The 24493-nt window shown below is 39.7% G+C and overlaps 1 protein-coding gene across 1 annotated transcript in view; it reads left to right on the forward strand.

The window, feature by feature from the left end:
- Positions 1–18876, forward strand: part of LOC100344331 (mitochondrial adenyl nucleotide antiporter SLC25A24) — a 55745-nt gene extending 36869 nt beyond the window's left edge. The window contains exons 9-10 of the mRNA XM_089299392.1: positions 2690–2831; positions 18836–18876. Coding sequence (XP_089155518.1) covers positions 2690–2831; positions 18836–18876 — 183 coding nt within the window. The remainder of the gene's footprint in view (positions 1–2689; positions 2832–18835) is intronic.
- The last annotated feature ends 5617 nt before the right edge of the window (positions 18877–24493 follow it).

The following is a 24493-nucleotide window of genomic DNA, read 5'->3' on the forward strand; positions in this document are numbered from 1 at the left end:
GGTCTTCCTTTACCATTGGTTCACCCTCTAATGGCACTGTGGCCGGCACACCGCGCTGATCCGAAGGCAGGAGCCAGATGCTTCTCCTGGTCTCCCATGGGGTGCAGGGCCCAAGCACTTGGGCCATCCTCCACTGCATTCCCGGGCCACAGCAGAGAGCTGGACTGGAAGAGGGCAACCAGGACAGAATCTGGCGCCCTGACCAGGGCTAGAACCCGGTGTGCCGGTGCCGCAGGCGGAAGATTAGCCTATTGAGCCGCGGCGCTGGCCTGGATGGTAGAATTCTAAGATTACGAGGTTGGCAGGTTTGATTTTGAGATATCTCTCCTTGGCTAGCAGATGGCCACCCTCTCACTTTGTCCTCACATGATCTTTTCTCTGTGTACATGCGTGTCTTCATCTAATTTCCTCTTCTCATAAGTTTACCAGTCGCATTGCATTAGATCACTTCTTAAACACCTCATTTTATCTTAAAATACAGTTTCTAAATATAGTTACATTCTGAGATATGGAGGCTGGTTAGGAATTCAACATAAGAGTTTTGGGAGGGTACAATTTCTTTTAAAAGATTTGTTTCTTATTTCTTTTAAAGGCTTGAAAGGCAGAATTGGGGAAGAGAGAGAGTCAGTCTTCCATCCACTGGTTCATTCTCCAAATGGCTGTAATAGCTGGCCAGGCCAAAGCTTCTTCTGGGTCTCCCACGTGGGTACAGGGGCCTAAGCACTTGGGCCATCTTCTGCTGCTTTCCCAGGCACATTAGCAGGGATCTGGATCAGAAGTGGAGCAGCTGGGACAGGAACTGGGGCCGTGCTGGCATCACAGGCAGTAGCTTTACCCTCTATGCCACAGCACCAACCCCTAGGAGGATACAGTTTGACCCATAACAAGCAGTCAGTGGCTTTATCGAACATTTTTATTATTTAAAGTTTTTAAATTTACTTTTTTTCACTTTATTTGAAAGGCATAGAGGCAGAGAAAGAGACAAAGATCTTCCATCCTCTATGCCTTTCAAATAAAGTGAAAAAAAGTAAATTTAAAAACTTTAAATAATAAAAATGTTCGATAAAGCCACTGACTGCTTGTTATGGGTCAAACTGTATCCTCCTAGGGGTTGGTGCTGTGGCATAGAGGGTAAAGCTACTTCCATCTGCTGATTTATTCCCCAAATACCTGCAGAAACTGCTGCTGGGCCAGGCTGAAGCCAGGAGCCCAGAACTCAATGTGGGTCTCCCACATGGGCGACAGGGACACAAGTACTTGAGTCATCACTTGCTGCCTCTCATGGTGTGTATTAACAGGAAGCTGGAATCAGAACCCAGGTTCTCTGATACAGAAGCAAGTGTCCCACATGGTATCTTAACCACTGTGCCAAATGCCTGCCCTTATTGAGCACTTTTAGATATTAAAACTATTTTGGTATTTAAAAGTCAATTTAACCATGTAGCTAAATCATTGCCTGCAGACTTGGGAGTGGGAGGGAGGAAGTCCTTGTGACTGCTTCTGAGGGTCTATGAAGTCTAAAGTATTTTTGTAACTCTAAGATGTTATTTACCTTTGTCAATCTCATTTTCTTTTAAGCATGGGGTTTTCCCAGAGGCACATCATTGCTCTGATGGCTGATAATGCATTCTTGTGTATAGTATTTTTTCTGTTTCAATATCTAATATGATATTTAACATTGATAGATACAACCCATATGAACAAAACTTTTGGGTGTCCTAAATAATTATTATGAGTGTCAAGGGATCCTGAAACAAAATATTGCTCTTAGAGGAAATGCAGTCTGACAAGTTAAGCTTCCCTAAATGTTAGACAATCAGAACTTTGGTGAACCAGGGCAGGTCATCAACTTCCATCACTAAGGTTGTCTTACTTATGGTTCTTTGTACACAGAGAACACCTCTGGATAGTTCTAATTGCTAGGCTGATATTCAGGAAAAGAGGTAAGATTTAGGCCATTTGAGTCCTTGAAATAGTGGAGGTTTTACTAATTGCCTTAAATTAGACTAAAAATGGGTGGTTTATAAATGCATAAGAGATTTTTAAAAGCTTGTGGAGGCCGGTGCTGTGGCTCACTAGACTAATCCTCCGCTTTGCGGCGCCGGCACACCGGGTTCTAGTCCCGGTCAGGGCGCCAGATTCTGTCCCGGTCGCCCCTCTTCCAGGCCAGCTCTCTGCTGTGGCCAGGGAGTGCAGTGGAGGACGGCCCAAGTGCTTGGGCCCTGCACCCCATGGGAGACCAGGATAAGTACCTGGCTCCTGCCATCGGATCAGCGTGGTGCGCCTGCTGCAGTGCACCAGCCGCGGCGGCCATTGGAGGGTGAACCAACGGCAAAGGAAGACCTTTCTCTCTGACTCTCTCTCTCACTGTCCACTCTGCCTGTCAAAAAAAAAAATGCTTGTGGAGAATAGAATTAAAAGATAAGTTTGTTTTGGTGCAAAGAATGGAAATCCAGGCATAGTTTTTTCATAACCTATATTTGTCACATACTTTTTGCACACTCTTGTATTTCCTAAGGCTCTTGCTACTTTGGACTAGATTGCTGCATTCTGTATTTGATACTTTCTGCTATAATGTGACACAGAAGATAAGAATTTATGCCTAGGGTGAGAGAGAGATTAATTTTTTATTATTTTGGTTTATCTTGTAGGAGTTGTTAAAGTGTGTTATTACTTTGTTCTCTGTCAGCTTTTGAGGACTCGTTGGCTAAATACTCAAGCGGAAGACCCTGAGTTGGTGATTTTGCTGGGATGTAGTGCCTTGTCTAACTTCTGTGGTCAGATTGTCAGCTACCCCCTCTTCCTAGTGAGAACTAACATGCAGGTTCAAGGTGAGTTTTTGTGAGAAGGATGACAGTGTAAAAAACCCTACATGGCCTAGGGATTTTGTTTCCATTTTCTGCTCTGAAGACAGTCTTAGAATCCTTCTCGTTTTCATCACTCAGTGCTAGCTCTCTTAAGAACACAAAATTAGGAAATTCTTCTCATATGAGTGATAATGGTGCTATTTATTTCAAATTGAGTTTCAAAAATCAAATTTGAATTTTATAACAACATAAAGATGCAATACAATGCTTTCAGTGTTTATGTGTGGCTACACTGGAGAAGTCCTATCCTTTTTTAAAGTTTTTCATTTTATTTGAAAGAAACGCGTGCACACACGCGCAAGAGAGAGAGAGAGAGGGCGAGAGGAAGGGCAAGGGAGGAGAAGAGAGATCTATCTACTGGTTCACTGTCCAAATGACTGCAAGAACTGGGGCTGGGTCAAGTGGAAGCCAGCAGCCTGGAACTCCATCCTGGTCTCACTCAGGGGTGACAGGGGCCCAAGCACCTGGGGCATCCTCTGCTGCCCTTTTAGGCACGATAACAGGGAGCCGGATTGGAAGCAGAGTTAGCAGGACTCGTACTAGCACTCTGATACAGGATGCTGTTGTTGCAAGCGGCAGCTTAATCCACTGCACCATAATACCAACCACATACAGTTTATTCTTAACCCAGAGTTCATAAGATTGTGATTATAAGGGAGTCAAAATTTCAATATCCTCAAAATGACTTTAAAACTTTTTTACAACATGAGATGCAGTGAGTCTATTTTGCTTAGAAAGAATTCAATTAAATATTTGCTGATAATTAGCAAAAAATGTTATTGAAGTCCAAAAAAGTATATTCTGTCTTTCACTTCAGTTGGCGGGGGGCATTGTGGCACTTTGGGTCAAGCTACAGCTTGGGATGCCTGCATCCCATATTGGAGTGCCTAGTTCTAGTCTCAGCTACTCCATGCTTCTGATCCAGCTTCCTGCCAATGTGCTTGGGAGGTAGCAGGTGACGGCCCAAATACATGGGTCCCTGCTATCTACATGGGAGATCTGAATGAAGTTCCTGCTTCTTGGCTTCATTCATTCATTTGAAGAGTGAAGATCTCTCTCTGTCTCTCCTCTTTTTCTGTCATTATGCCTTTCAAGCAAAGAAATCTTTTAAAATTTATAAAAATTTATGGCCTTTGATTGCAGGAATTTTTACAAATGTATACACCTATGTAACTAACTACCACAGTACATTTCCATCATTCCAGAATGATCCCAGGCAATGAACGTGCTCGACCCAATGTAATTATTATTCTTTTATCACCATCAATAAGCAAGTTTACCTGTTCTTGTAAGCTATGTAGATTCTTGAAAAACCATGTGTGTTTTTGCGTGTAGTCTTTGCCATATAGTAGTCTCTTATATGGGTACCTCACTTTAATTATCCAATGTACTGTTGATGGATATCTGGTTTGTTTCTAGTTTGGGGCTATTATGAATAAAACTGCTATGAACATTCATGTACTTGTCTTTTGGAAAACAGAAGCATCATATATCTCAGGTATATATACCAGGAGAAGAATTGTTGAATCATATAGTCAACATATATTAAGATTTAGTAGATATTGCCAAATTCGTTTTCCCAAGTGCTAATACTGATTTACACTGTAACTGCAATGTGTAAGAGTTCCAGCTGCTCTACATCTTTGCCAGCCTTCTTACTGTATATCTTTTAATTTAGGCTTTCTCATGATTGTATAATAACATCTCTTCATGGCTTTAATATACATTTTTTGCTGAATAATTTTGTTGAACACTTCTTTATGTGCTTTTTAAGATTTGGATGTCCTTTCCTGTAAAGGGCCTGACCAGATGTTTTGCTCATTAAAAAAAATTAGACTGTTTATCTTTTTTTTCTTTCTGATTTGTAAGCATTCTTTTTTTTTTTTTTTACCTAGAAACCTTTATTTTAAGGTATACAAACTTCATACATTTCATATGTATAAATTTAGGAATATAGTGATTCATCCCACCTTTTTCTCACTCCTGCCTGCAATCCTACCCCTCTTCCTCCTCCCTTTCCTATTCCCATTCTTATTTTTTATGAGGATCCATTTTCAATTATTTTTCCCATATAGTTATGAATTGATCCAACATGATTCTCTTACCATTGACTTTTTTGGTAAATCAGATTATTTCACGTATGTTGACCTGTTTCTGACTTCTCTACTGTGTTCTTTAACTATTTGTTGATCCTCTCAGCAGTCAATTGTCTTAAGTACTATAGTTTTTTATAAGACATCTTTATATCAGGTATTATAAGGCCTCCAATGTTCTAAAGGATTATTTTTACAATTCTTATTTCCTTGACTTTATGCAAATTTAAAAAAGGATTTATTTACTTATTTGAAAGAGAGAACCATCTGCTGGTTCACTCCCCAAATTGCCGCAATAGCCGGGGCTGGCTCAGCCCAAGGCCAGGCTCAGCCCAAAGCCAGAAGCTTGGAATTCCATCTTGGTCTCCCATGTGGGTGGTAGGAGCCCAAGTCTTGGACCATCTTCTGCTGCCTTCCCAGTGCATTAACAGTTGGTTGGATTGGAAGTAGAGCAGCCAGGACTGGCCAGCACTCATGTGGGATGCCAGATTAATCTGCTGTGCCACAATGCTGGCCCTTATGTAAATTTTTTTGCCTGTGCAGGTTTTAAGATCATCTTGTCAATGCACACAAAAAATATTCTTTTGAGGTTTTGAAATTGTTTTGAATCTATAGATAAAATTGGGAATAATTTATATCCTAAAAAATCTATGAATATGATATATCGTACCATTTTCTTACATCTTATTTAATGTCTTCTAATAATGGTTTATAGTTTTCAGTGTAGAGATGGAATAATTTTTTGTTAGGTGTTTTTTATTGGTGATTAATTTTTTTGTTGTTATAATAAATGGATTTACCCAAAATTCATTTTCTAGGTGCTTTCCCCCCCAGCTTTTAGAGATGTATTTGAGTCTAGAACACTGATCTTCACACTTTGCTAAAAGTGTATGTTAATTATAATAGTTTATCTGCCTTTTGTAATTTTTACATACACAATCTTACCTTCTGTGAAGAATGACAGTTTGCTTTCTTCCATTCCAGGCTTTAAGCTTCCTGCTTCTTTTTCTCACCTCATGGCACTGGCTAGGACCTCCAGTGCAATGTTGTGATGATAATGGGCAGAGGGATATATTAATCTCCTTCATATTCACAGGAAAATTGTTTAATAATTCACCATGGAGTAGGATGTTTGCAGTGGACTTCTTTTTTAAAGATTTATTTTATTATTTATTTGAAAGTCAGAGTTACACAGAGAGAAGAGAGGCAGAGAGAGAGAGAGAGAGAGAGAGAAAGAGAGAGAGAGTTCACTCTCCAAATGGTCTCTTCCAGGTCTCCCACACGGGTGCAGGGGCCCAAGCACTTGGGCCATCTTCCACTGCTTTCCCAGGCCACAGCAGAGACCTGGATGGGAAGAGGAGCAGCCAGGACTAGAACTGGTGCCCATATGGGATGCTGGCGCTTCAGGCCAGGGCGTTAACCTGCTGTGCCACAGCGCCGGCCCCTGCAGTGGGCTTTTGGAATATACACCTCATCAAGTAAAGATGGCCTCTTGTAGTCCTAGTCCATGGGAACAATCATGATTACATATTGAATTTTATCAAATACTTTCCCTATATCTATTATAATAATACTGTAATTTTCTCTGTGACTGTATTGATTTGTAAGTGTTAAAACTACCTTTTAATTCTGGAAAAAAATTCCATTTAGTCATGTTTCATTACAATTTTATATATTGTTGGACTTGACAGATAATATTTTGTTAGGAATTTTGCATTTATAATCATGAGAAATTTGGATTGTAGTTTTCTTTTCTTATAGTGATGTCAGTTTTTTGGTATTAAGGTTATATCAATTCCATAAAATGAGTTAGGAAACATTCCCACTTTTTCTACTCATTGGAAGAATTTGTGTACAATTGGTATTTTTTTCTTAAATATTGGGAAGAATTCACCAGTAAAACTATTTGCGCTTGGATGTTTTTGATGAAAGGCTTTAAATTAAAGATTTGAATTTGTAAAAGCAGAACAGACTTCAAGTCTTTTAAGACTGTGTAGGCTTTCTACTTTTTTTTTTTTTTTTTTTTTTACAGACAGAGTGGACAGTGAGAGAGAGAGACAGAGAGAAAGGTCTTCCTTTGCCGTTGGTTCACCCTCCAATGGCCGCCGCGGCCGGCGCACCGCGCTGATCCGATGGCAGGAGCCAGGAGCCAGGTGCTTTTCCTGGTCTCCCATGGGGTGCAGGGCCCAAGCACCTGGGCCATCCTCCACTGCACTCCCGGGCCACAGCAGAGGGCTGGCCTGGAAGAGGGGCAACCGGGACAGAATCCGGCGCCCCAACCGGGACTAGAACCAGGTATGCCGGCGCCGCTAGGCGGAGGATTAGCCTAGTGAGCCGCGGCGCCGGCCCAGGCTTTCTACTTCTTTTGGAAATTCTGAGATAGTGTGTTTTTCAAAGAATTTGCTCATTTCAACTAAAACGTGTAAGTTTATCAGAATACAGTCATTCATAATTTTCTTTTGTTGTACATTTAATGATTGTAGATTTTATAATGATGTTTCCTTTTTCATTTCTGATATTAATGATTTGTCCCTCTTAGTTTGGTTAGTTTATTTGTTGTTTGTTGATTTTTTCTCTATTGCAATTGTATATTTGTTTTCTACTTCATTGATTTATGTTCTTTATTTTTTTTTTTTTCTATCTGATTTTCTGAGTTGGAAGCTGAGATCAAGGGTTGCAAACTTATGGCATGTGGGTCAAATCTAACCTGTCACCTGTTTGTGGAAATAAATTTTAAATGGAATACAGGCACTCTCATTTATTGGCAACTTTCACACTACAGCTGCATAGTTGAACAGCTGCAAGAAACCATGCAGCCTGTAAAGCCTAAAATATCTGTCTGGTCCTTTACAGAGAACGTTTGCTGATCCTAGGCTAAGATAATTGATTACCAAGGCCCACATCCTTCTTGGGTGTGAACTACAACCTTTTTCTAGTGATAACCAGGCTGCTGCTAAAATCTTCCCCTAGATCCTCCTTCTGACTGCTTTTTTTTTTTTTTTTTTTTACCTGCTGGGTTTCTTGGAGTCTCATCTTACGAGCTTTGGAGTTGGCAGTACCTCAGCACAGATATTTTTGGGCTCACTTCAGTAATATTAATTGAATTTCAGAATTTTGCTCCTTAGATATCAGGTACTTTGGCATCTTTGAATTTGGATTTCTGTCTCCTCAGCTCAGGCACACTTCCTCTTCTGCTTTGACCCTGTTCTCCTATGCTGAAAATAGTCAAGTGGCCTAAAGGAAAAAAAAAAAACATAGTTAATGCAGTGCTTCCTTCAGTGGATTTTCTTCTCACAGGGATCCTGCCTTTGTTTGTACTGATTGCTCTCTCATTATTTAGAAGAGTGGCTTTGTGTTTTTTTTTTTTTTTCAACTTTCAATTGTTATTTTAGTTTAAGTATGACTCGACCTACTCTGGCATCACCAAAGCTAAATTTTCCTTTGCTCTTTTCATATATTCACATTAATTTCTGAAATCTTTTGTGTATTTTGGAAAAAGATATCTTGTAGTCACATGTATTTTCCCTGCCCTAAAATCTATAGTTGACTGTTTATTCCTTTTAGTGAGTAGTGACATTTCAAAATGAAGATCTGAGTGCTAGGACAATCAGTGGGTGTTAAAACCATTTAGTGGGGACGGCACTGTGGCGTAGTGGGTAAAGCCGCTGTTAGCAGTGCCAGCATCCCATATGGGTGCTGGTTTGAAACCTGATTGCTTCACTTCCGATCCAGCTCCTGGCTAATGCACCTGGGAAAGCAGTGGAAAATGGTCCAAGTCCTTGAGCCCCTGCACTTGGGTGGGAGACCTGGAGGAAGCTCCTGGCTCCTGGCTTCAGATTGGCCCAGCTCTGGCTGTTGCGGTTATTTGGGGAGTGAACCAACCAGCGAATGGAAGACTTCTGTTTCTCTCTGCCTCTGCCTCTCTGTAACTCTGCCATTCAAACAAATACATAAAATCTTAAAAAAAAGACATTTAGTTAAGCAGAGTTGAGGAATAGTATGTTCCCATAGTGCCAAAGTGTCATCCATAAGATTTCCTGCTAATTGCAAAGAGGAAAACATATTTTTACAGTAGAAACAATGGGTGATTATCACGCTAAGTGATTAAACTTAACATTGATAGCAGAAAAAGAACCCTAACATCATGTGCCTCCTGATGTAGTATAATATGAAGTACACAGCATCTCCTATGGAAGTATTGCCAAGAATATTTTACTGGCATCATACCTTTATACCTATAGGAAAAAAGAATGTAGGAACAAGTTAAATGATACCATTAAGAAACAATCGGACAAATCCAGAATGTGAAATATAGTATAAGAAAGTTGGCCCAGACTCTTAAAAAATCATTTTCATGGGAAAAAAAAATGTTGGTAGTAAGGGACTGGTACTAGTCTTTTTTTCCCCCCGTTTTAAGATTTACTTGAAAGGCAGAGTTACAGAGTGAGAGGGAGAGATCCACAGAGAGAAATCTTTTATCTGCTGGTTCACTCCCCAAATGACCACAACAGCCAGGGCTGGGCTGAGCCAAAGCCAGGGCCCTGGAACCTCACCCAGGTCTCCAGCATGGGTGGCAGGGAGTCCAAGTATTTGGACCATAATCTTCTACCTTCTCAGGTACATTAGCAAGGAGCTGCTCTGAGGTGGAGAAGGCAGGACTTAAACTGGCACTCAGATAGGAGATGCTGGTGTTCAGGCAGAGGCTTAACCTGTTGTACCACAGCACCATCCCCGTGGTACTAGTCTTAATTAAAAGAACAGAGAAAAATAACAACCAAATGCAATGATGAATTTTGTTTGGATCTTAATTTGAAAACAAATCTGTTAATAGTGGTGTTTGTTTTATTTGGAACATCTGGGAAAATTTGAATAACAACTTGGTACTTGATGGTATAAAGAATTGTTTAATTTTCTAAGGTGTAGTTATGTTGTGATTATGTAGGCTAATGTCCTTCTTTTGGTGTATTTAAGGTTAAGTGTCATGATGTATGTAGCTTGTTGTCAAATTGCTCATACATATGTGAAACAGATCTTATACACACACACGTACACACACACATTAGGAGAGAAAGACAATAAGTATGGAAAATACCAAATGTGAAATGGTAAGTATACAAATAACCGATGAGCTATTCTTTCTGGAGTTTACAATTTTCATAATAAATTGGTGAAAAATCAGTGGGAAAAATAGATTCAACATCAGAAAAAAGTAAGCTTGCTTCATATTGCTTTACAAAGTCATACAGACTGGAGGGAGGGAATGTTCACATCTGATTAAAAAAATTACATGAAGTAATAAAACATTCTTCAAGGAATTCCATGGCAAGTACATATTTTTTAAATTTTCAAGTTACTTTCTTTAGACTTTAGAAGAATTTGTAAGGGGGTGGGAGGAGACAGGAAATGTTTAGACTAAAACAAATAGTAAAAGGTATACTTTTCAATTCTCTACTTGTTTTTACTCAATTTAGCTACATCAGTTTTGGGAATGTAATAACAAGGATTAGATAGAATGTTGTCAGGTACTGTGCCATTGGTGATACAAAGCTTTTGAGTGAGCAAAAATAAGACATTGGTCTCTGCTCTTATGGGATTGATAGTCTAATAGGAAAGATAGATATTAATTAAATGTTTACAGAAATACAGAGTTGCAAAATGTGGTAAGAGCCACAAAGAAATAGGGTTCTCAGAGTGCCAAGAGAGGTATCTGAGGCAATGTGGAAAGACTCTTGGGGAAGTACTGTTTGAAGTGAGAACTGAAGGCTGATGTAGAATTAAATATTTAAAGAGGCAGGATTGGACTCCTGGCTGTGACTATTGACTCCAGTTTCCTCCTAATTTGGACTCCAGAAGATAGCAGTGATGACCCAAGAGGTTGGGTTCCTGGCCAAATGTGGAGACCTGGATTGAGTTCCTGGCTTCAGCCTGGCCCAGCCCCAGACATTGCAGGCATTTGGGAAGTGAACCAGTGGATGGGAGCTTTTTCTTCCCAACTCTGTCTCTATCTCTCTGCCTCTCAAATAAAAACAAAAATAAATTTGTAAGTGTAGGTGAAAAGCTGTTACAATAGTCCAGGCAAGATATGGTGGTAGTTTGGAGATTGGAGGGTTGGGTGGATGTGGAGACAAGTGGATTTGAGAGATATTTATGTATGCATTTTCATTTATTTGAAAGGTAGAGAGAGGGAGAGAGAGAGGGGGAGGGGGAGAGGGAGAGGGAGAGGGAGAGGGAGAGGGAAAATGAATGAAGAGAGTTGGATCTTCCATCCATGGTTCACTTCCCGAATGCCCTCAACAGTCAGGACTATGACAGACCAAAGACAGGAGCCAAGAACTCAACTCAGGTCACTCAAATGGGTGGCAGGGACCAAAGTACTTGAGCTATCACATCATGCCTTCCATGGTATGTGTTAGCAGGAAGTTGGAATCAGACAGCGCTAGGAGTTGAATCCAGGCACTCCACTGTGGGATGCAAGTGGTATCTTAACCACTGCACCAAACACCTACCCCTGAGGGATATGTAGAGGGTAAAACTGCATGATGAGAGAAAGGGGAATGTCATGAATGCATTCTAGGTTTTCAGCTTCAAAAGTTAGATAAATCATGGAGCCATTTCCTGAGAAAAGAAATATTAAATGAGAAACATATTTGATTTGTTTTTGAGATGGAATATTCCTAAGACATGAGATGTTGAATAAAGGTACCTCCATGTGTCTAGGGAATTTTTTTTATTGTTAAGGTCTACAATATTTATAAGTAAATCTTACAACTAGTGGGCAGATTTTGTTCCTAAAAGGAAAAACAATGAAATAGTAGTGTTATTTCTATCACAATCACTAATTATATGCTATGTTGGACCAGATAAATTCTGTTGGGGCTGCTTCTAAGAGAATTTAATTAATAATATTTTATTATCTATTATAGCATGTTAGTCAGTGCTTGAAAGAAAGCTAAAATATCATATTTACCTGGAACATTATGTTGTATATATATGTGTAGCAACATTACATGGTACCACATACATATAATTCTAATGTGTCATTTAAAAAATCAAATACATTTTAAAGAAATGAAAAAGAAAGCCAAAATGTAAATTAATTGTTTATTTCCTTTCCTTTCATTCTCTACCTGTACTAGGAGTCCCCAAGCTAAATATGATCAGCTGCTTTTCTGAAATTTATAAAAGGAGTGGAGTGACAGGATTTTTCAGAGGCATGACTCCAAATTTCTTAAAATTGCTTCCCTCAGTATGTATAAACTGTGTGGTTTATGAGTCAATAAAACCATTCCTTGGAATATTTTAGAAATGAAATCTTAAATTGTTATCTTTCTATTTGCTTATAATCATAAATTAATCTTTTTCCTTAAATTCCAAGAGTATTTATGAAAAGATGTTATATCCATTTTATAAAAAGATAAACAAGTTAGACTTAAATATTGAATTTTAATTTTATGTAAGCAACAATTATAGATTATGTATGCATCAAAATCGTAAATATTTATAATATCTATTCAAGTTTCTTTAAATTTTAATTAGCACAGAACTATGTATTTAAGTTTCTATTACTGAATATAATCTAATTATATGACCTAATATAATTTTATGATACGCAGTTGAACGATTTTGAAACTTTTCAGAACTTTCTATTTTAAGATTTTATTTACTTATTTGACAGGTAGAGTTACAGACAGTGAGAGGGAGAGGCAGAGAGAAAGGTCTTCCTTCCGTTGGTTCACTCCCCAGATGTCCACAACAGCCCGAGCTGCGCTGATTATGAGCCAGGAGCTTCCTCCCGGTCTCCCATGCGGTGAAGGGGCCCATTCACTTGGGCCATCTTCCACTGCTATCCCAGGCCATAGTAGAGAGCTGGATCGGAAGAGGGGCAGCCGCGACTGGAACTGGCACCCACATGGGATGCCAGCACTGCAGGCGGAGGATTAACCTACTACGCCACAGCGCCAGCCCCAGAACTTTCTATTTTAAAAAGCTACCATTTCAAAGCTTTAAGTGCATATTTTAAATCTATTTGAAAGCATTACAAGAAAATCAACACATTTAAAATTATAATTAATAGCAAAACATTGGAGTTTGAGCCTCTTTTTTTCCTTTGTCTAAGTTAAACAAAATATGGAAGCTCCTAAACAGAATTTCATGGCGTCAGAACACTTCGGTCTCCTATGAATGTTGTGAATGGAGTAATAGTGATCTAGTGCTCCTTTACCTAGAATGCTTATTTGTAGATATGGACTTGCTCATGTTATTCTCCTTTTGAATATTAAAAACTTTACAAGAAAGCCACCAATGTGAATGATACGTTTTAGAAAAATTTAAGAACTCTTGTACTTTAAATCTGTGTGTGTTTTTTTAAGGCAGGAAAACTATTTAACTAGTTCCTCATATTTATTCAGTACTTTATTGTGCTTTTAAGTTGTTAGGTTTTAATAAAGAAACACTGATTTGAACTAGCTTTTGTAATCCTAAGCTTATATGAAGGATGAATAGTAAAGTATTTTTGCCACTTATTTTTTCTTCATTTTAAGAATAAAATATATGAGTAGCAAATATGGCATAGGTTGGAAATATTGTGATGTGTTTTCCACATTCTTGGGTTTTGGGAAGTGTTCTGACTTCAAAATTTTTTGACTGGGGCTGGCGCTGTGGCACAGAAGATTAAGCCTTCACCTATAGTGTCAGCATCCTACATGGGTGCCCATTCAAATCCCAGTTGCTCCACTTCTGATCCACATCCCTGCTAATGTGCCAAGGAAAGCAATAGAAGATGGTCCAAGTGTTTGGACCCTTGCACCCATGTGGGAGACTCAGATGAAACTCCTGGCTCCTGTCTTCGGCCTGGCCCAGCCCTGTCCATTGTGGCCATTTGGGGAGTGAACCAGCAGATGCAGATCTCCCTTTCTCTGTCTTGCTCTTTCTATCTGCATCTGGCTCTCCTTCTCTGTAACTCTTTCAATTAAATAATAAAATCTTTAAAAATTTTTTGATTATAATAATTGTATGTTTTGGGGGTTACAGTGCAATATTTGAACATATATACATAAAATAAACCAATCAAAACAGGCAGCTAGAGTTTCCATTTTCTTTTCTTTTGAGGGGGGAGCTCTGGCAATATATTTTCTATTTTTTTGCCCCAGAAACCTTTTATTTAAGGAATATAAACTTCATGCATTTCATAAATACAACTTTAGGAACATAGTGATTCTTCCCACTGTACCCCCCACTTCCTCTTCTGTTTCCTATTGCCATTTTTATTTTTTACTAAGATCTATTTTTTTTTTTTTTTTTTTGACAGGCAGAGTGGACAGTGAGAGAGAGAGACAGAGAGAAAGGTCTTCCTTTGCCGTTGGTTCACCCTCCAATGGCCGCCGCGGTCGGCGCGCTGCGGCCGGCGCACCGCGCTGATCCGATGGCAGGAGCCAGGAGCCAGGTGCTTTTCCTGGTCTCCCATGGGGTGCAGGGCCCAAGCACCTGGGCCATCCTCCACTGCACTCCCTGGCCACAGCAGAGGGCTGGCCTGGAAGAGGGGCAACCGGGACAGAATCCGGTGCCCCGACCGGGACTAGAACCCGGTGTGCCGGCGCCGCTAGGCGGAGGATTAGCCTAGTGAGCCGCGGCGCCGGCCCTAAGATCTATTTTCAATTAATTTTATATACATACAATTAACTCTACATACAATTAACTCTTTGCTAAGTAAAGAGTAACAAATAGTATGAAAAAAGAATGTTGCTCAACAGTCTGGACAAGGGCTATTGGAAGTCATTGATTCTCAAAGATTCAATTTCATTTCTTCCTTTTTTAAAAAGATTTATTTATTTATTTGAAAGTCAGAATTACAGAGAGAGAGAGAGAGGGAGAGAGAGAGAGGGAGGTCGGTTGGTCTTCCGTCCACTGGTTCACTCCTCAATTGGCCGCAATGGCTGAAGCTGTGCCAATCCGAAGCGAGGAGCCAGGAGCTTCTTCCAGGTCTCCTACGCAGGTGTAGGGGCCCAAGGACTTGGGCCATCTTCTACTGATTTCCCAGGCCATAGCAGAGAGCTGTATGGGAAGTGGAGCAGCCAGGACTTGAACCGGCACCCAAATGGGATGCTGGCACTGTAGGCGGTGGCTTTAACCGCTACTCCACAATGCTGGCCCCAATTTCATTTCTATAGATTACCTTTTAGGTGCTCTATTAGTTATCGCAGATCAGGGAGGATATATAATATTTGTCCTTTTGGGACTTGTGGGCAGCCACAGGTAGTCTCTCCCTTTGTTTACACTTAAACATATGAATGGAGACTTCCGGCACAATTAGGCTAGGGAGATTCCGGGAAGAGGCAGGAAGAACCTAAACCTCTCACAAGAGATAATATAGATAATCAGTCACACATGAAACCTGCATTTATCACCTAAGTGTTTTATTGTAACCTTAAAAGCCTTTTTGATATGTAAATCTTTTGTGCTCCTTCTTGTAAACAACTGGTCATGTTTAAATACTACTGGATTTGTTCAATAAACAAGCCTTGATCAGGACTTGTCTTGGCTCCATTCTTTGCGTCCTTGTCCCCGAATTCCCACTCTCTGTTTCAGGAAAACCCAGTTCGTTGTGCCGCAGGCCGGCACAGGGACTGGCTTATTTCACTAAGTATAATGTTTTCCAGTTGCATTCCTTTTGCAAATGACAGAATTTCATTTTTTTTTACCACTGTGTAGTATTCCATGGTGTACATATCCCATAATTTCTTTATCCAGTATTCAGGTTATGGACATTTGGGTTGATTCCATATTTTAGCTATTGTGAATTGAGCTGCAATAAACATGGGGGTAGAGGTAACTCTTTCATATACTGATTTCATTTCCCTTGGGTAAATTCCCAGGAGTGGGATGGCTGAGTCATATGGTAGTTCTATATTCAGATTTCTGAGGTATCTCCATATTGTCTTCCATAGTGGCTTTATTTCACCTTTATTTATAAATAAGAGCTTTGCAGGGTACAGTTTTCTGGGTTGACATTTTTTTTTTCTCTTAAGACTGGGAATATATCTTTCCATTTTCTTCTAGCTGGTAGTTTTCTGATGAGAAGTCTGCTGTGAGTCTAATTGGAGATCCTCTGAAAGTAATCTGGTGTTTCTCTCATACACATTTTAGAATCTTTTCTTTATGTTTTGCTGTGGACGGTTTGATTACAATGTGTGTGGTGCAGATCTTTTCTGCTCATGTCTATTAATAATTCTATGTGCTTCCTGTACTTAGATGTCCCATTCTTTTTCCAAATATAGTGATGTTTTCATAATTATTTCACTAAAAAGGCCTTATTTTTTCCCATTTTATTTATTTATTTAACTTTTATTTAGTAAATATAAATTTCCAAAGTACAGTTTATGGATTACAATGGCTTCCCCCCACCCATAACTTCCCTTCCAGTCCCACCCCTCCCATCTCCTGCTCCCTCTCCCATTCCATTCACATCAAGATTCATTTTCAATTATCTTTATATACAGAAGATTGATTTAGTATATATTAAGTAAAGATTTCATCAGTTTGCACCCACACAGAACATAAAGTGTAAAATACTGTTTCAGTACTAGTTATAGCATTGATTCACATTGAACAACACATTAAGGACAGAGATCCCACATGAGGAGTAAGTACACAGTGACTCCTGCTGTTGACTTAACAATTTGACACTCTTGCTTATGGCCTCAGTAATCTCCCTAGGCTCTAGTCATGAGTTGCCAAGGCTATGGAAGCCTTTTGAGTTCACCAACTTCAATCTTATTCAGACAAGTTCATAGTCAAAGTGGAAGTTCTCTCCTCCCTTCAGAGAAAAGGTACCTCTAAAAAGGCGTTATAATCCATTCTCTCTTTCCACGCCTTCAGGAACTCCTAAGACCCTCTTTGTTGGGGTCATTTGATAGTATCCCATAAATTTCTAACACTGTTTTTTAGTTTTCTAATTTCTTTCTTTCTTTTTTTTTTTTTTTTTTTTTTTTTTTGGTCTGACTATAAAATTTTCCAGAGATTTCATGTATTCTTTCTTCTGCCTCACGGAGTCTGTTGTTCAGGCTTACCACTGCATTTTTTATTTGATCTACTGAATTCTTCATTTCTAATATTTCATTTTGATTTATCTCTCTCTTTTTTTTAAATTTATTTGACAGGTAGAATTACAGACAGAGAGAGAGACAGAGAGTAAGGTCCTCCTCTGCCAGTTCACCCCCCAAATGGCCATAATGGACATCATTATGCACCAATCCGAAGCCAGGAATCAGGTGCCTCCTCCTGGTCTCCTATGTGGGTGCAGGGGCCCATACACCTGGGCCATCCTTCACTGCTTTCCCAGGCCACATCAGAGAGCTGGATGGGAAGAGGAGCAGCCAAGACTAGAACCGGTGCCCATATGGGATGCTGGCACTGCAGGCAGAGGATTAACCTAGTACACCATGGCGCCTGCCCCTTGGTTTCTCTTTAAAATCTCAATTTCATGGGAAAAATTTTCATTCATGTGATGTATGGATTTCTTTAATTCATGGAGTTGCTTCTGGTTACTTATAAGTAATCCCATGATCAATTTTTTGAATTCCATTTCTGGCATTTCTTCAACCATTTCATCGTCACTTTCTAGTATTGAATTGTTTTTGTGTTCCTTTGGGGGCATCATGTTATTTTTGTAACTCTTGTTTCTTGAATTTCTGCATTTATTTTTAGGCATTTGTGGAGTTCTTTTTTTTCCCCTGTGATGGTTCTTATTTTTTGAACATACCTCTGTGGCTTAGTGGTATCTCCTTTTTTAGTGAATATACAGAGCCATGTGCTGGGTGTAGCCTGGTAGCTCTGTTCAGATCTCCTGGGTGAGGGGAGTGTCCAAGGTGACACACAAGCTGGGTGTAGTAAATCTTTTTTTTCTTTTAACCAGAGTGGAGGGTTTGATCAGCTCTATTGGTGAAGTGACATGCTCACCTCCTCTCTTCCAAGGAGACCAATGCCCGGGTGCTTGCTCCACTGTGTGCACTATTCATCTGCACTGCCACAAGACCCACACAAAGGATCTGTGCAGTCCTCAGTATGAGCATGGATCCCACAGCAATGACTCAGCAGGCATTCAGGGAGCCCTCAGCGTGTGGAGCTACCCACAGTGACTATTCACACCCTGCACCCTCCCACATGGTGACAGTGTTTTCACAGTTCCAGCACAAAAGGCTCCCACAGTCTCAAGCGCCCAGCCTCCTTTCAGTCTCCCAGCCAGATTCAGGTATCTCTTAGCTGGTTGCCGGGCACGCTTACTCAAGCTGATGCAGCTGTTACGTATGTCCAAAATGGCCCCTGCCCTCTTCTCAGCTTGTACCAGACGCCAGAGCTGGGTAGTTAGGGAGAGAGATACATGCCTCACCCCCCTTTTATTTTCCCCTCTAGTTCTGCAGGTACACTGTCTCCCACAGGGCTCCAAGCCAGACTCATGCCAGGTTTTTCCCGTAGCTTTGTTGCTAGTGGCTCAGACTGCTGCTGTCTGATACTACCTCACTCTTCAAAGCTGGTGCTGAGGCTCTTGGCTGCTGGAGTCCTGAGATGTGCGCATCCACACCTTCCATGTGGATCCACAGTGTCCCTCTAATCTGTGTGGAGTTTCCTCTGCAGTTTTCTCTCTAACTCTTCCCCAAGATTGCATTCTCTCTACTTTTTTTTTTTTTTAACTTTTCTCCTAGACTAGAGCAGTAAGCTTGCTCCCTATTCTGCCATCTTGGAATATACTGATTCTTTTTTATGATCTGTAAATCTTGGAATTAATTTCTCTTTGATATCATGCATATTTCCCAATTTCATTTACGTATATATCTGTATTCTCTTGTATCTCTTTGAGTATTCTTATAATTATTCTTTTAGATTCGTTATCAGTTTCCCTTTCTTTGGATTTTGATAACTAAATTTGATACCAAAGCATTATTATGTTCCTTTTGGGGGTACTATATTGCATTGCTTGTTCATAGTTAATGTGTCCACACATTGATATTTATGCATCTGATAGAAGTTGTCTATTGCTGTTAAAGGCAGACTGTCATGGTTTGAAGGCTTTTCTGTGAAGATGTGTCTTTGGATGTTTGGTAGGCTATGTCTGCTTTAGTTCCAGTTGGATAAAGTGTGATTTTCTTTTTTTTTTTTTAATTTTAAGATTTATTTATTTGAAAGGCAGAGGCAGAGAGAGAGAGAGAGAGAAAGAGAGAGATAGGTAGGTCTTCCATCTGCTGGTTCACTCTCCAAATGTCTGCAACAGCCAAGCGTTGGCCAGGCTGAAGCTAGGAGCCAGGAATTCACTCTGGGTCCCTTATGTGGGTGGCAGGGACCCAAGTACATGGGCTATCACCTGATGGCTCCCAGCATGCATTTTAGCTAAAAGCTGGAATCAGAAGTGGAGCTGGCACTTGAACTAGCTGGCACTAGGATGTGGGTTACAGGCATCCTGAACAGTGTCTTAACTAATGCACTGAATGCCTGTCCATGAACTTATCTTTTAGTTCCACTTTTGTATGAACTTTTTGAAATCACCTTGTTTACATATATATGTGCATACTAACATGTTAGATATATGTATGTGTATAAATTTACAGATATTATTCATATACAAAGAAATACACACACATATAAAATCACTATTTTTCCAAGCTTCAAAGTTAAAGGAAAGGGATGGCGAAAAATGTGAAATGTTGCTGACTATAGTTAAATATTTGAGTGCCACAATGAGATGTTATAAAATGCACATGCCACCCCCATTCAATATTTAGAAGACAAAGTCTTCTGTCTTGTTGCTGATGAGATAAATTAAAAACACTCCCAAATCTGACATTTAATTTAAGATTACCACAGCTACAGATTCCCTCATGTATCTGTCTTGATTTTTTCCTATGAGTTTCCTTAACTTTTGGGACTGGGTTTTTGTTAAATAAAATTTTGGCTTATGTTCTCTGACTTGGTTAAATAAATTCAAACATTCTAAGTTGTGGAGTATTTATGAAAATAACATCATCAAAACAGACATTTGAGATTGGAGGAATTTATTGTTGAATTGATCTCTCTCATTTATTGAATGAGTAAATGATCAGTTTTTGCTATTCTGACTAAAAATGTAAATTGGTTTTATCTTTATGCTTAAAAATTAACTATGTAGCATTTGATTAAGAAAATAATAAATCAGGCTCTCATGTACTCACTATACTACTTTTCTGTCATTCTGCTTCCTACCTCTTTTCTAAAGTAATCATCCTGAAGTTACTGTGTTTTGTTCCTATGCACATGTCAATTTTTCTACATATGAATGTATCCATAATTATAAATTATAATTATTATATATGTTTTATACAAATCGCTTTTTTCACTTAATATTGTTGATCTATGCTGATACATGTAATTTTATTTCATTTCTTCTTATTCCTATTTGGCATTCAATCATAAATGTGAGTATATTTATCCATCCTTCTACAAGATAGGCAGCTATGTGAATTCAAATGAGATAGAAAAATATTCTCAAATTATATTAATAGAATTCAACTGTGTTAGAGGTCACCTTACCTTTAGGAACAGGTGGTAGAGAAAAGTTCAAAGGTCCCTTCTGAATTATTAAATAAACAGAGTCTGAACAAGCAGTTTTACGTTTCAGAAAACATAGAAGTTAATTTGACTGTTATTATCAGTGATAAATTACTATTCAAGACTATCAGACTTGCAGAATTCCTGGGGCTAGAGCATAGCTACAATCTCTGGGACCCAGCTGTCTTATAAAACACATGTTAAATGGGTGTTAAGGAGTCATTGGAGAGGCTGGCATTGTGGTATAGCAGGTAAAACCACCACCTGTGACACTGGCACCCACAAGAGTATGGGTTTGTGTCCCAGCTGCTCCAGTTTCAATTCAGTTCCCTGCTAAAGGCCTAGGAAAAGCAGTGGAAGATGACCCAAATGTTTGGGCCCCTGCCACCCACAAGGGAGAACTGTGTGAAGCTCCTGGCTCCTGATTTCAGCCTGTCTCAGCACTGGCCACTGTGGCCATCTGGGGAGTGAACCAGCAGATGGAAGATCTTTCTCTCAGTCTCTCCTTCTCTCTGTGTAACTCTGACTTTCAAAATAAATAAATATTTTTTAAAAAATTAAAAACTAAAAGTTATTGGATATTATTTATAGTGAAGTACCTGTTCCAAGTTTTTTGATACCTTTTTAAAGTTACTTTTAAAAATTTGCTTTCATGTTATTTGAAAGGCAGAGAGACAGTGAGAGTTCTTTTGTTTGCTGGTTCACTCACTAAATGCAGGCAACAGCCAGGGCTAGGCCAGGCTGAGGCCAAGGGATCTTGGCTGGCTCTCCATCTGGGTCTACGATGTGGGTGGCAGGGGACCCAAATGCTTGAGCTGTCGTCAGCTGCTTCCAAGGTGCATTAGCAGGCAGCTGGATTGGAAGGGGAAGAGCCAGGACTTGAGCTAATCTGTTATGGAACATGGGTGTTCCAAGTGGCATCTTGGCTGCTGTGCCAAATGTCCACCCCTGGTCTTTTCTAACTTTTAAGGGGTCATTTGCTTTTTTCTTAGTGATTTTTTTTTAGAAACCTTTTTTTTAATCACTACAAATTTCATGGGTACAGCTTTAGGGATATAGTGGTTCTTCTCCCCATAGCCACCCTCCCACCCCTATTTCCTAGTGATTTATATGCATTCTTAAAATTTTTACACTGGGGTGTGGTGGACTACGCTGCCTATGGTGATGGTATCCCGTATGGGCACTGGTCTGTGTCCTGGCTGCTCCACTTTTGATCCAGCTCTGTTGTAATGCCCCTGGGAAAGCAGCAGAGGATGGACTAGATACTTGGGCCCCTTCCCTCCATGTGGGAGACCCGGGTGAAGCTCCTGGCTCCTGGCTTCAGCCTGGCCCAGCCCTGGCCATTGCAGCCATTTAGGGAGTATACTAGCTGATGGAAGATTCTCTCTCTCTTTCTCTCTTGTTTTCTGTAACTTTGCTTTTCAAATAAATACTTCTTAAAACATTATGCATTGTGGATTTTTCAGTCTATGTCTTGAAATTAACTTTCTTAATTGTGTCTTTTGAGGATTTGTTGTTTTAAATATTCCTTTTATGGTGATACAGTGAAGACAGAAAAACAAAGAGGGATAAACAGAGACTAGATGGGACCATCCAGGGCTAAAATATTTTCTGTCTGGCCCTTTTCAGAAAAACAAAATAGACTAGACTAATGAACTAGAACACTAGACTAATGAACATGGCTGCAATGAAAACTTCAGTGACTTTAGTTGCCACCACTATTGTCAAATCTGCTTTAAAATATCCATGATGTTGGTGAGTAAACATTGGAATATTGAGTCCAGGCACTAAAGCTGGTATAAACTCATCTGCATGACCTTGTATCCTGGCTGATACAGCCAGTGGAAGCTGTTACACTACTTTTCCCTCTCACCACATTTTATGTAATGTATCTAATTGGAGGAATCTAATTTTCACACAGAACCTTAGCTTCAAAGGAGTTTAGAAATGTACTTTTGAACATGATCTCCAAATAGAAGAGTGAGGATCAGAAGTGCCAATCTACTGTATCTGCCATTGCACCTGGAGTTATTTTTAAACAATTGATACTATTGTATCAAAATAGTCTACTAAGAAAATTTCCATATTGCCTACTCTAAGGATATGATTTCTAATAAAGGAAATAGCAATAATAGCAAACTTTTTACCATTGGCCAGTTATAAGCTCTTTACATCGTGTATTTTATGCACTTTACATCCTTATTTTACTTACTTTTATAATGATCCTATAAAGTAGGTAATATTATTACCCCTATGTTCAAGTGTGAAAACGAAATCTTAGAAAAATTAAGCACAATAATCCCTTAGTATCCATAGGGATTGGTTTCAGAAGATTTTGCAGGTACCAAAATTCATGGAGATTCAAATCCCTTCTATAAAATGGCATAGTATTTGCATATAATGTGTGCACATCCTCTCATATCCTTTAATTCATCTCTAGATTGTTTACAATGACTAATATGCAAATAGCAGTTACACTGTATAGGGAATAACAAGAAAATACATACATATGTAATACAGATGGAAATATTTTTCTGACTATTTTTGATGTGCAGTTAATTGAATCTGAATGCAGAGGGCCAACTGTAGTTTGCTCAGGTGTGCATGAGCATTAGAGCTGGGAGTCAAGCTCATGTGCATCTGAAACAGCACTCTCTAGTGCTCTAAGCCTGGGTAATCTTACAATTCAGTGAGGTTAACAATGAGATATGTGAAAACAAAAACAAAAATTGTAGATTTTAAGTTCTCTGCCTTTACCAAACATACCCCAAATCATAGAAAAAGGTCAGTGAAATTAGCATCCCATTGGAGAGGTAGGCATGTGGTTCAGGGGTGAGTTAAGTCACTGCTTGGGATGCCTGTACCTCTTACCGCATGCCTCTCTCCAATACTCTCTCCTGCTCATGTGCCACCTAGGAGACAGCAGAAGATGGCTTACATACTTGGGTCCCTGCTCCCCCTGCTCCCAGCTTTACCTGGCCCAACCCTGGCTGTCACAGGCATTTGGGGAATAAAATCACTGGGTAAAAACTCTGTAGGTCTTTCTCTCTCTGCTTGTCAAATGAAATAGAAAAAAAAATTTCTCTGGAGAGTCTAACTTTGTCCATAGATTTTTTTTTTTATTTGACAGGTAGAGTTATAGACAGTGAGAGAGAGAGACAGAGAGAAAGGTCTTCCTTCCATTGGTTCACTCCCCAAATGGCCGCCACGGCCAGAGCTGCTCCGATCTGAAGCCAGGAGTCAGGTGCCTCCTCCCAGTCTCCCATGCGGGTGCAGGGGCCCAAGCACTTGGGCCATCCTCCACTGCCCTCCCGGGCCACAGCAGAAAGCTGGACCAGAAGAGGAGCAGCTGGGACTAGAACTCGGCGCCCATATGGGATGCTGGTGCCACAGGAAGAGGATCAACCAAGTGAGCCATGGCGCCGGCCCCTGTCCATAGATTTAATAATTACATATTAACTGATGTCGGGTAAGTGTCCAGAACACTGCTAAGTTCTGGGGAAACTGAATGAGACTCTGTTCCAGTTGTTAGGTGATGAGACGGAAACATAACCATATATGATAAATTTAATGAGTTTTTTTTTCTGGTGAGCACTTTGATGACACTCCACTATTGTTTCTTATCTTTAAGTACCTGAAATGTACAGAATAGTGTGTGTTTATGGAAAACTTTTCAACTTTTAGTTAGTGATAGCTGTTACTTAACTGTTCAAATTCAACTTGGTTGAGGCATAATTTCCATGTAATAAAATGCACTCATTGTTGTTTAAGTCTTTTTGAGACACACTTCCATGTCTCTAGGGTAAAAAGCTAAGGGTGGAAGTGCTGGGTTATATATCCTCAGACATTTTTCGAATGTGATTGTGTGGGCTGAGTAATTGAAACTGTAAAAGGTGAAACTGCACATAGGGGAGGACTATTGTAGTTGGGTTTTGCTTGCACTGCCTTTTAATTGTGGTA

Source organism: Oryctolagus cuniculus, chromosome 7 (assembly GCF_051225735.1).
Source record: "Oryctolagus cuniculus isolate XC-2025 breed Fujian yellow rabbit chromosome 7, ASM5122573v1, whole genome shotgun sequence".
NCBI lineage: Eukaryota > Metazoa > Chordata > Mammalia > Lagomorpha > Leporidae > Oryctolagus > Oryctolagus cuniculus.